The sequence below is a fragment of the Danio rerio genome, chromosome 15 (genome assembly GCF_052040795.2).
Source record: "Danio rerio strain M-AB ecotype USA chromosome 15, GRCz13ab, whole genome shotgun sequence".
Lineage (NCBI taxonomy): Eukaryota > Metazoa > Chordata > Actinopteri > Cypriniformes > Danionidae > Danio > Danio rerio.
The window spans coordinates 24295375-24307553 of NC_141035.1; the positions used below are offsets into that span (position 1 = coordinate 24295375).

General features: G+C 34.3%; 1 protein-coding gene across 4 annotated transcripts in view; it reads right to left on the minus strand.

Moving 5' to 3' along the window:
- sorl1 (sortilin-related receptor, L(DLR class) A repeats containing) overlaps positions 1 to 12179 on the minus strand; it is a 129152-nt gene that overhangs the window by 70674 nt on the left and 46299 nt on the right. For all 4 annotated transcript variants that reach the window (XR_015509351.1, XM_087284023.1, XM_087284024.1 and 1 more), the window contains exon 6: positions 10700 to 10880. Coding sequence is in view for 3 of the 4 variants with exons in the window: in XM_087284023.1 (XP_087140149.1) it covers positions 10700 to 10880 (181 nt within the window). In the remaining variant the exon portion in view is untranslated. The remainder of the gene's footprint in view (positions 1 to 10699; positions 10881 to 12179) is intronic.

Sequence of the window (12179 nt, forward strand, 5' to 3'; positions counted from 1 at the left end):
CCACACTTTCATAAACAGCAGACTCAAGGACTTTTTAAAGCACCATTAATTTTTAAATCAAGACATTTGCAATTCATACAGCAGCATATGTAGCGCCATAAAAGTCCTTACAGTACTTAACATTTAACTTAAAAGTTGAATTAACGTAGTTAAAATTCTTTTTTTATATTTATTTACAATAAGTTTGAATATTTTCAAAATAACTTTAATAAAAACCTGTCGAACTCACTACTGGTGATATTCAAATGTGGATTCTGAAACATTGAAAAATAATTGCATTATTTGTCAATGTTATTGTACATGATTTAAATGTAATTTCTAAATTATTTGCTTTGTTTCTGACTATTGAGTACAATAGTTGAAATAAATCCATAAACAAATTTGATTTCAATAGTAATTTAAGCACTTTCAATGTTTGTTTTTTAGTATTTTCCAGGCCTTGAATTCACATGTCTGAAATTCAAGTACTTTAAAGTAGCGTGGGAACCCTGTTTATGCTTAAGCATCACCAGTCTCATTCTTTTGTGGAACTGCAGTTCAGAAAATTGTAATCTAAAGTTTAAATCGGATTGCACAGCCCATTTAATCACAAACGGGAAAATAATTAGGAAAGTTTTAAGCAAAAATGATATTTCTGCCATCATTTACTCATCCTTCACTTGTTCCAAACTTGTTAAATTTTCTTTCTTCTTTTGAACACAAGAAGAGGTAAATTGAAGGATCTGATAGTAATAATGATATGGGCCTTAAGCTCCAGGCCTAAGTTGAAACATAAAATACCACATAAGAAATGGCTGTTTTTTTTCCCCAACAATCTTCAGAATATCTTCTTTTGTGCTCAACAGTAAAAAGAAATCCAGGAAGGTTTAATGAGGAAATGTTCAGTTTAAATGAACTATCCTTTAACACAGGGCAACGCAGTGGCGCAGTAGGTAGTGCTGTCGCCTCACAGCAGGAAGGGTCACTGGTTCGAATCTTGGCTTGGCTCAGTTGGCGTTTTTGTGTGGAGTTTGCATGTTCTCCCTGCATTCGCGGGTTTCCTCCGGGTGCTCTGGTTTCCCCCACAGTCCAAAAGACATGCGGTACAGGTGAATTGGGTAGGCTAAATTATCCGTAGTGTATGAATGTGTGTATGAATGAATGCGTGGATGTTTTCCAGAGATGGGTTGCGGCTGGAAGGAATCCGCTGCGTATAAACAAGCTGGATAAGTTGGCGGTTCATTCCGCTGTGGTGACCCCGGATTAATAAAGGGACTAAACCAACAAGAAAATTAAAAGAAATGATCCTTTAACACACACAAAAAAGTAAATATATAAATAAAAACAAATAAATATATACAGTTGAAGTCAGAATTATTAGCCCCCCTGTTTATGTTTTCCCCAACTTCTGTTTAACGGAGAATTTTTTTTTTACACATTTCTAAACATAATAGTTTTAATAACTCATTTCTGATAAATGATTTATTTTTTCTTTGTATTTATTTTTATCTATTGTATAACAATGGTTTGTTCTGTAGACTATTGGAAAAAACTAGGGACTAATAATTTTGATCTTAAAATGGGTTTTAAAAGATTAAAAACTGCTTTTATTCTAGCCGGAAAAAAACTAATAAGACTTTCTCAAGAAGATAAAATATTATCAGACATACTGTGAAAATTTCCTTGTTCTGTAAAACATCATTTGGGAGATAGTTAAAAACGAAAGAAAAAAAAATTCAAAGGGGGCTAATAATTCTGACTTCAACTGTATATATCCTTGCCGCATTCAATTTATTACAGTCCTTATTCAAGGTGAATGCTAAAAGTGAACAAATCCACTAGTACAGCGCTTGTGCTGAACTCATCCATCAGCAATTATTCACAGATGATTATTTTAAAGCTGTGCAGATACAGCTGTGAGACATAAAGCAGAAAATAAAGCATAACTGGACTTTTAACCAGAAAGGATAAACAAAACAGTTTATGATCCAATATACTTTAAGCGGAACTGAAGAACAACTTGGTGTGACATCACTAAGCAGAAAATAAGGAGATAAACATTTTTTAAGAATTGGGTATCAGCTTGCTTCAACACAAATAACATTAAAAAATCCATATAATTATTATCAAATACTTCGTTAAAGTAGTTCATCTAAAAATGAATGTGTCATTAATTACTCACTCTCATGTCATTTATTACTGAGACATTCATTCGTCTTCAGAACAAATATTAAGGTCTGAGAGCTCCCTCATCCTCCATAAACAGCAATAGTTCCCGACTCGTTCAAAATCCAGAAAAAAACACACACACCAAAAAAGTAGCTAAATTTAAACTATACTTTTGTGCGCACATTAAACAACAATGACTTTTAGTCAACAGTTTCTTCTCCTCAGTGTCAGTCAGAATCAGAATCTTGCAGTCTATAGAGTATAATAAAGCTTTAGAGTTCCATCTAAAATATCTTAATTTGTATTGTGAAGATTAAATAAGGTCTCAGTTCTTTGACAGCATGAGGGTGAGTAATCAATAATAGAGCTTCCATTTTTGGGAGAACTAACCCTTAAACAACTGTTTTCACACCACTGTAATTTTAGATTAGGTGTTAGTTAAACACATATTTATCAGTGTCAGAACGGAAGCTAACTGCACATTGCTTATTGGGTATTTCTTAAACTTTTTTAAGTGCCTAAACAAAAAGGAATGTTAGCTAATTTACATTTTTGCAAGCAGTGGCAGATGATGATAGCTCAAAATGCTCCATCTGTAGACAGCTCACTTTGTTTTAGAATTGCTCAGCGAGTGAGAGACAGAGAGAGAGCTTTATTTTTGGGGGGCTTCGTCTGTCCAGCAGGGTGAGGGCCAGGCCACACACAGCCATAAACAAGCCAAGTGCTCAACAAGCCTGTCACTTCCTCTCCCCTCAACAGCGCAGATATTTACAACCAGCCCAGCCAGACAAATCCCACAGAGATGTTTGCTCTGGCCTGTTTACCGTTCGCCTGTCTTGTCATAGACCTCCTTAGGATAATTTTGTTTTATGTGTTATGTAGACAACCAACAAGAATCGCAAAGAGCTGAATGGTCTGACCATAATAACCACTGCTTATCCTGTTGTAAATCCATCCACTAAAAAACCCAAGTGCATTAAAAAATGCACTGGAACCGTGTGTTAACAGAACATAGGGAACAAATTTCCCATAGCCGATCGTGGAAAATGCAGAAAAATCATTTAGAAATTGAGTGTGTATTACATATTTCATTCTGTTTCTCGCTTCAACGCCAACGTGATGCTGTATGAAATGAGATTCATATGGCCTTTAGGATCCCAAAAGATAAAGTTCAGCCAAAAACCACAATCCCCTCATCATTTACTCACCACCATGGCACTCTCAACAGTGCTTTAGTATCATTTAAATGCTATTACATTTGCTTTATGAATATTTAAAATCAGATCTTAGTTTGCATAACTTTTAACTTAAAATAAACATTTGTGATGTTCCACACAGTGTTTTCTTTCTTCAGGGAACACAACAGATAGTTGGACAAAGATGAAATGTTCTCCAAAACATTCATTTTTGTGTTGAATTGATTAAATTGATTGAATTGATTAAAGAATGTAAGTCAAAAAGGTTTGGTCCCGTGTTTTGCTATATTCATTAAGTAGCAGTCGTTGTTTTTATTTTAATTACTTAAAGGTGCAGTATGTAAGTTTGACAACCAGGGGTTGAACTAGGTATTGCACACGTGCTTTAAAACACACGCAAGCGCAGGTTGCCAGATTGAGGAAACCAACAGGAGCGAGCCTGTCTACAAGCCTAAATGCTGATTTAAGGCTAATTTAAGTCGTGTTCTAAATAAAAGCAATGACACATGATAGAAGAAATATTTCCATATTAAAAGGAGTTTTTGTCCTAACCAAGACCTGAAATTTATATTTTAAAAACTACTTCTATTTCTTGTATGTGAACAGAAAACTTGATGACATGATCACCTCAGGTACACCTCATGTATTATATTCAGTCATAAATGCTAATAATGTGAGTTTGGATGCCATTTTACAAGACATTTATTGCCATACTACTGAAAGCAGCAGCAGATAGTTCACCTCGGATTTTGGAAATAAAATAAACTGCTTGAAATTGAACTTTAGAACTGTGACTCAGTACAAGCCAACACATATCAGTGATTCAGCATGTACTTTCAATAATGTAAAGAGGTATTTATTAATATGTATTAATTAGATTTTGTCGGGAGTATATTAAGAGCACTATTCTGTGTTTTATCTGATGCAAACAGTCAAATTGCTTATCACTGCAAATCTTGTCACGTAGCATGTTGTTAGGACATGGGGTTACAATCTAACTTGCTGACCTAATGTTTTCATTCATAATATTTATATTATTTACTAACTAATAACCTCATGTTGAACTATAAACATATAATATTTTTATGCTGTAGAAGAGTTAAAAAAACTTACACACAGCACTTTTAAAGTTTTAGCAATTTGTATCTTTTTCACCTTGAAAAATCTGTATCATTTGAATAGTTTTTATTTCAGTTAAGTAACTTTATTGTCCATTTGCTATAGTTTATAACTAAAACTAGTGTTTTAACTGGTTTTGGCAAATTAAAAAAAGATATATATTTTTCATGACAAGTAACTGAATATTTTTGTATTTTTATTTATTTATTAAGTAAGTAAGTAAATAAGTGGGTAAGTAAATATGTGGGTAAGTAGAGTAAGTAATTAAGTGGGTACAAAAATAAATATGTGTGTAAATAAGTGGGTAAGTAAATAAGTGGGTATGTAAGTAAATATGAGGGTGAGTAAATAAGTGGGTAAGTAAAGTAAGTAATTAAGTAAGTTGATAAGAAAGTAAGAAAGTTGGTAAGAAAGTAAATAAGTGGATAAGTACGTAAGTGAGTAAGTAATTCAGTGGGTAAGTAAATATGTGGGTAATTAAGTGGGTAAGTAAATATGTGGGTAATTAAGAGAGTAAGTAAATATGTGGGTAAATAAGTAAGTGGGTAAGTAAATAATTGGTTATGTAAAATAAGTTATTAAGTGGGTAAGTAAATATGCAAGTAATTAAGCAGATAAGTAAAGTAAGTAATAAAATGGATAAGTAAGTAAATATGTGGGTAAATAAGTAAGTGGGTAAGTAAGTAAATGAGTGGTTACGTAAAGTAAGTCATTAAGTGGATAAGTAATTAAGTGGGTAAGTAATTAAATATGTGGGTAGGCAGAGTAAGTAATTAAGTGGTTACACAAGTAAATATGTAGGTAAGTAAGTGGTTCAGTAAATAAGTGGGTATGTAAGTAAATATGCAGGTAAGTAAATAAGTGGGTAAGTAAATAAGTTGGTAAGTAAAGTAAGTAATTAAGTTGGTAAGAAAGTAAGGAAGTTGGTAAGGAAGTAAATACGCAATTTGGTAAGTAGGTAAATAAGCGGATAAGTAAAGTAAGTAAATAAGTGGATAAGTAAAGTACGTAATTAAGTAAGTAATTAAGTGGGTAAGTAAATATGTGGGCAATTAAGTAATTAAGTGGGTAAGTGAGAAAATATGTGGGTAAATAAGAAAGTGGGTAAGTAAATAATTGGTTATGTAAAGTAAGCCATTAAGTGGGTAAGTAAGTAAATATGTGGGTAAGTAGAGTAAGTGAATATGTGGGTAAATAAATAAAGTAATTAAGTGGGTAAGTAAGCTGGTAAAGAAACAAGGAAGCAATCTAGTTAGTTAGTTGGTTAGTTGGTTAGTTGGTTAGTTGGTTAGTTGGTTAGTTAGTTAGTTAGTTAGTTAGTTAGTTAGTTAGTTAGTTAGTTAGTTAGTTCAAGTAAATAAGTAGTCAACTATAATTAATAACCCTGGTCTGGAACAACATTACGTTGAGTAAATGATAGATTTTTTTATGCATGCATTAGCGATCCCCTAAGCATAACGTCCTCAACAAACAAGAACAACGGGAGCAATTATAAAACTGTTTTCCTGTATTACATCCGCTCTCAGTGGCGTTAGTACAGCGCAGTGTTGAAGACAGGACCATATGGCGGCACTGGGCAGCAGAACGCATATAAGTGGTGCATGAGTGGTTAGAAGCACCCCAGGGAAACCAAGCCACAACTTCATTAACGCAACATAGATCAGAGCTGTCAAGCGGGCAGCTCCACCGGCACACTGTCCAGCGTCGTCCGCACAGCTCCGCTCATAAACAGCCCTCAAAAACTCCCACAGAGTCTTTGGCTTTCTGAAGCCGCAGATAAATTACACATTTCTTCCCACTTTAATGGGTGACTTGGGTCGGCTTCTGCATTACGCAACCTGGCAGTGCCATGTGTGACCTGACGGATCTGCCTCATCCAGTTCTGGGCAGGCAGGCAGGCATTCGCTGCGGGATGAGGGTTTGTGAGAAGCCAACCGATGTGGGGTGGAAATGATTAACCACTGAATACACTCCGGGGTGAGCAACACGCTGAAATACAACACCAGCTGCGGTCACCATAGACATGCAGTCTAGACGATCATTGTTTCTGCAAACAAGAACTTTATAGAACTATATCAAGGCATATCAGGTCTAAATCCAAATATTTCATGCTGGATTAAAGTCATAAATTGGATAAGATGCTAGCAAGACCCATTGACAGACTTGTTTTGCTATAACATTTATAGTAACAAATAGTGTTTCTTTGATGATGCTGACTGGTAGTTGATGCAAACTACTTTACATTGCAAAAGAACACATTAGAATCACAAAAAATAAACCCCATTCAGTTCACTCCGAACTGAATTTATATTTTAAGGTTACCTTTCCTGCATTCCTTATTAAACAATACATTCTACCATCATCACAATATGGAAAAAGGAACTGGCCTCTTACCAACTGAATTGGGACTGGATATGGGAAAGTATCCAGGTGATGTCTAAGAATCCTGCCCATTATCTTATACACTATAAACTGATCCACAAGGCTTATGCAACTCCATATGTGCTACATCGCATTAAGCGGTTACCTACCCCTTTTTGTACATTGTGCAATTCAAAGTCTGTGGGGACATATATGCGTATGTTTTTTTGAATGTCCACTTATCAGTACATTTTGGTATTTCAATCTCAATATTGTGTGAGGTGTTTATTCCTAAATATCCCAGTATTTGTTTATTAAATGATGATTATGGTCTAAACTTAAACACTTTCCAACGCAGGATATTTCATACTGCACTAACTGCAGTCAAAAAGATTATTTTTAAAATATGGCATGAACCCGCATTACCAGCGGACAAATCGTGGTTAATTGAACTAAAAAATATTGCGCTGTTAGAACGTTCAACAGCAAGAATTAACAGAGCTAAACCCCAAACAATCAAAGCATGGTCTAATTTTATTGAGATAATTTCTCATATAACAACTAGATAAACTAAAGCATACTGAAAGATAAATAACATTAGACTACAAGTGTATAAAGGTCACATCTCACCCAAGAGTTTTTCTTTTTCTGTGTATTGTTATTTATTTGTTATTTTATTTATTTATTTGTGTATTTTTTAATGTATTTTTATTCAATGCAAACCCTGGCTTGTATATAGTTGTCGCTAGCCATGTATGCTGGCTTTGTTCTACTATAAAAAAATATTATTCACAAAAAAACAATATGTTCTGAAAAAATACCGGTTTATAACAATATTTTTTTTACATGGCACAGAAATATTACATTGATTGATTGATGATTGATTTATAGATTGATTGATTGGTTGTGTAAGAAGAAATTCTGACAAAAAGGATTTTCTTTATGACGACCCATCTAAAAACAATCGACAATCAATAATTAATTTTTGTAATTTTAACTACAAGGTTTACTTCCAATAACATAAACCTAAACATACCTTTGTACATAGAATAGCCAGGTGCATGGTAATCTTTAAGACAAGCTTGTCGCATCAGAAACAGCTCTCTTATGACGTCTGCTTGCGGGCATTTCATGTTCGATGTCTTTTTTGTACAAATAATTTAAACTCGTGCTTTTTTGTCACCCAAACTTCTATAATAAAGAGAACGATGAAATAACCTTCAAATGATTGTTTCTGTTCAGATGGTTAAAACTGATTGTTTTCGTTTTTGTTCCTGTTAAATGCCATTTGTTTCTGTTAAGGACGCTCTGATAATCACATTTAACCGGTACTTGATGATCTGGCAGATCTCATGACCAATTGCAAGTGTTTGCTCACGAGTTCACAAGCAAAAGACGCATGTGCGTATCTGGGTTATACATACAGCAGCTACAACACATGAGGTAAATGATGAGTGGGGGTGTGAGCGATCACTGCGCTCGCTTTACAGCAGAAAAAATATATACAGATCTGCATGACCTCTTTTTATACAGTTTATTGACGTGACCCGTGTGAGTAATGACTCTTTGTTGCAACAATTGTATATCTAGTGTTTTGAGCTGCTGTGACATGAGCAGACTGATCGCCTATATGTCTCATCCAACCTTATGACCTCTCTCAGAAGCTCCACAAGTATCCTGCATATTCCCACTGGCTCCGTGATGGCCGCAGATTAGTTAAAATATTGGAAATCATGGTCATGAGAGCAAATGAGCAAGACAACAGATCGCAAGAGGGACGGCGATGTTCTAAGCATTACATTTGTTAGGTTAAATTAATAGAGCAGTAAAGATATCTAGTGTAAATCTCCCTCTCATAGAGCTGCTGTGAAACTCTCCTGATCTGCTGCCAAAATTTGGAGATGAGCAAAATATTTGAATGGTCTTGCAACTATTTAGGCCTTTTAATATATAAGAACTGAAAGTTCTGTGTTTTTAACAATATTTCAAGTTCACTAAAACCTGGCTGGAAATATTAGATGAAAAAAAACTCAAAAGTTTTATTTTTCAACATGAATATTTGATAATATAACCTGTTGTAATAAACAGTAGTTTATAGGCCTATTTCCTTTTAGTAAGAAGTAATGAATTTATAGGTTTACATTTTACTTCTTATACTTCAAATATTCACTCCAAACTTTTTCTTGACTGAGACATGCTGAATTCTTCATTTATCATTTGCAATGAATTTCAAGTTGCATTGTTGGTAATTTTTCTTATAATTTTTTCTTTATCAGTTTAATCTATTATGTTCTGCAAAGCTGCTTCTTCACACCTAAATGGTTATAAGAAACGTGTATAAGGGATTTTATGCAGTATCCTTAATTTATTCTCTTAGGTAAGGAGAGATCTCCACAAAAGTATCATACTTAGAGGGAAAATGTGCTGAATGCAATATAAAGCTTGAAGCATCAGAATCGGTACTCGGTATCGGTCGATCACCATGACAAGGAATTAGTACTTACTATCGGCTGCATAAATCCTGATCAAAGCATCCCTAGTTTCTGTTTTTCGTTTTCGTTGCTTGAACCAGTTCAGATCTCTAGTTAGAGTACATCAGTATTGCATTAAATAAAAAAATGTATATTATTAAATAAAACAGCTAAATTATATTAAATGATAAGTTTCTATATTCTATCTCCCCTGAGTAACTTATTTTAATGCAAAGCATACAGCTCTGGAACTTTCTGGAATCACAAAATGTACTATGATGAATTCATTTAGCATGCAGTTGTGGTTTCTAATCCTGGGCACACTCGATTTTTAATGTAGTTTGTCAGACTATACAAACATGATCCCTATGTCACACTGTAAGATCTCAGCTGTCATAACATCAAACTGTTAAGATCTGAGAGTCAAGAAGGGTCAGAAACAACTGCTGAAGACTTGTCAGAAAATCAAAGTCAATAAAAGTCACAAAAAATATACCAGAATTTTAAACTAAACTCAACTAAAACACCTTCTGGAACAGATTTTATGTCAAAAGACGTATATAGAGCCTTCCAGGAAGATTGTTAGTTTTTGAACAGAGCAACAGTGTTTAGCTTTAAACATGTCTTGTGTATATTGACAATTTGATGCTGCTGTTCTCTTCAGAGCTTGATACTTGACACTTATTTTATTATTTTTTTCTTACAGTACAATTCAATTATTCTGCCTCCTGAAGCAATTCTTATGCTGATCCTGCAGTATTTAAACCTTTAACGATTTAGTTACCCGAACTGAAATTTTTAGGCCCTGTTTAGACATGGTAACAAGTGTCTATCCAATGACAAGTGAACAAAACTTTTAAAGTCCAAAACAGATTTGATCAGATGCCTTAGTGTGGTCAAAATGCATTCAAACAGCCATAAAATACCATCTACTCTCCGTCAGCTAATTCTTAAATATTACAAGATTAGCATGCAAGTCAGATTAATGAGTATGTTTGCTTTGATGATGAAAAAATTTAAAAAGCAAAATGGTAAAACCCCTTATATAAACGAGTATTTAGTGACCTGAAATACCCCCTCTGCCACAAAGGGCAGAAGTTCAACACTAAATAAACCCACCAGGGACCGTCCTCACCCAAACCCAAAGCTTTAAATAAGCTTGTTATCACTGCCTGCTGATCTTGAGCAGGATGATTCCTTCAGCTCTTCAGAGGAGTGTTTACTCATGCTCACAGGAGAGGCATTCAGCTAGAGCTGGCACAGATCTGCCTCTCAGCACCCTCCACATTTTTTTTTTAGCTAGGAGTTTTTTTATTCTTCCCTTCTTTTGCTATATAAAAGTCTTAATCTTCAAATGATCTTTCAAAGGTTTGTGCCCCTGGTCTGGTCGGAGTGCAGCCTTACCCTGGTGGTGGTGGCAAACATGTATTTGTCACGTAGCTGGAAACTGTCCACTTTCTCCAGGATAATGCGTCGGTTTTGCTCGCTCTGGAAGAAGTCTGTGCTGGTGAGGATGCTGGAGTCTCCCTGGGGCTCGTGGCGCTGGACAAACACTGTGGTGGGGTTGTCGTACGGCTCTACACCCCTAGGGGGACAGAAAGACACATTTGTGAGAAGTAATAAATAATGTTGATAATTTTAAATATTTAGGTGTGTAACTATTGACTCTAATTTAAATACAAAACCCATTAAGAATGTTTCCAAAGGTGCTAAAGCAAGCCAGAGGATTTATAGAAGCATCAGGCATCAGTTACGGCTGCTGCTAAACTTTTTATGAACACAATGATGTTCCCTCATTTATCTTGTTGCGCTACAAGCTGGTCCAACACAAACATCACAACATTAAAACCAATGTATATCATCTATAAATAAGCTGTAAAAACTTTAGCTAAAAAGCCAAGGAGTTATCACTACTGTAACTATATTGAACAACTCAACTTACTAACATTCAACAGTTTTTTTATTTTAAGCTGATGTGTGTTTAATGTACAAAATATTTAATGATCTTGCACCACTACCTCTTAAACAATGTGTGATTGTCTGCAAGGACAATATAAGACAGACTAGGCCATCGGTTAAAGGTGATTGTTCAGTTAAATCCAAGAGTACTGTTTTTGGACAATCATTTTCAGTCAGAGCAGCAGTAAGATGGAATAAAATACCAGTCCATATTGGAAAGAGTGCCACTTTTAACAATTTAAAAACTGTCCTCAAAGTTTGGCATAAAAAAAATCAAATTAGCAGCCACTGATTTGATTTCATTTGATTGACTATGATTTATTGTATGTATTATACTGTGCGTGTATAATGTACTATTGTTTTTTTTTTAAATTATTAAACTTGTTACAACTTCCTGCCCAGGGACTACAGATGTAAATTAGCTTTATAGGTAACTCTGCACAACATTTCATGTTGTATATTCTCTCTGTATAAAAAAATTTAATAAATAAATAAAATGAAATATAAGTTTTTGAGTGTGGTTTTCAGAAAACAACCACTGCCATCTTTATGTGTTACTAATAAACACTCCACCTCTGTTCTAAATGCTTGTGGTGAATAATTGCTATTTGGAGGTAAATGATTACACTATTTTCCATAATCTACACACAACATGACATTGTGACACATGGTAAGAATAGGAAATGTTTCTATTTCTGCGACTTTGTGGTTGAACAACAGCATAAACATCTATGACAATAAACACCACAGGTTAGAGATGCGTTATTAATCGAAATCCAATCGTGATTTGAAACGTTGCGATTAGCTAATCGCAAGAGACTGCAATATATATTTATATATATATATATATATATATATATATATATATATATATATATATATATATATATATATATATATATATATATATATATATATATATATA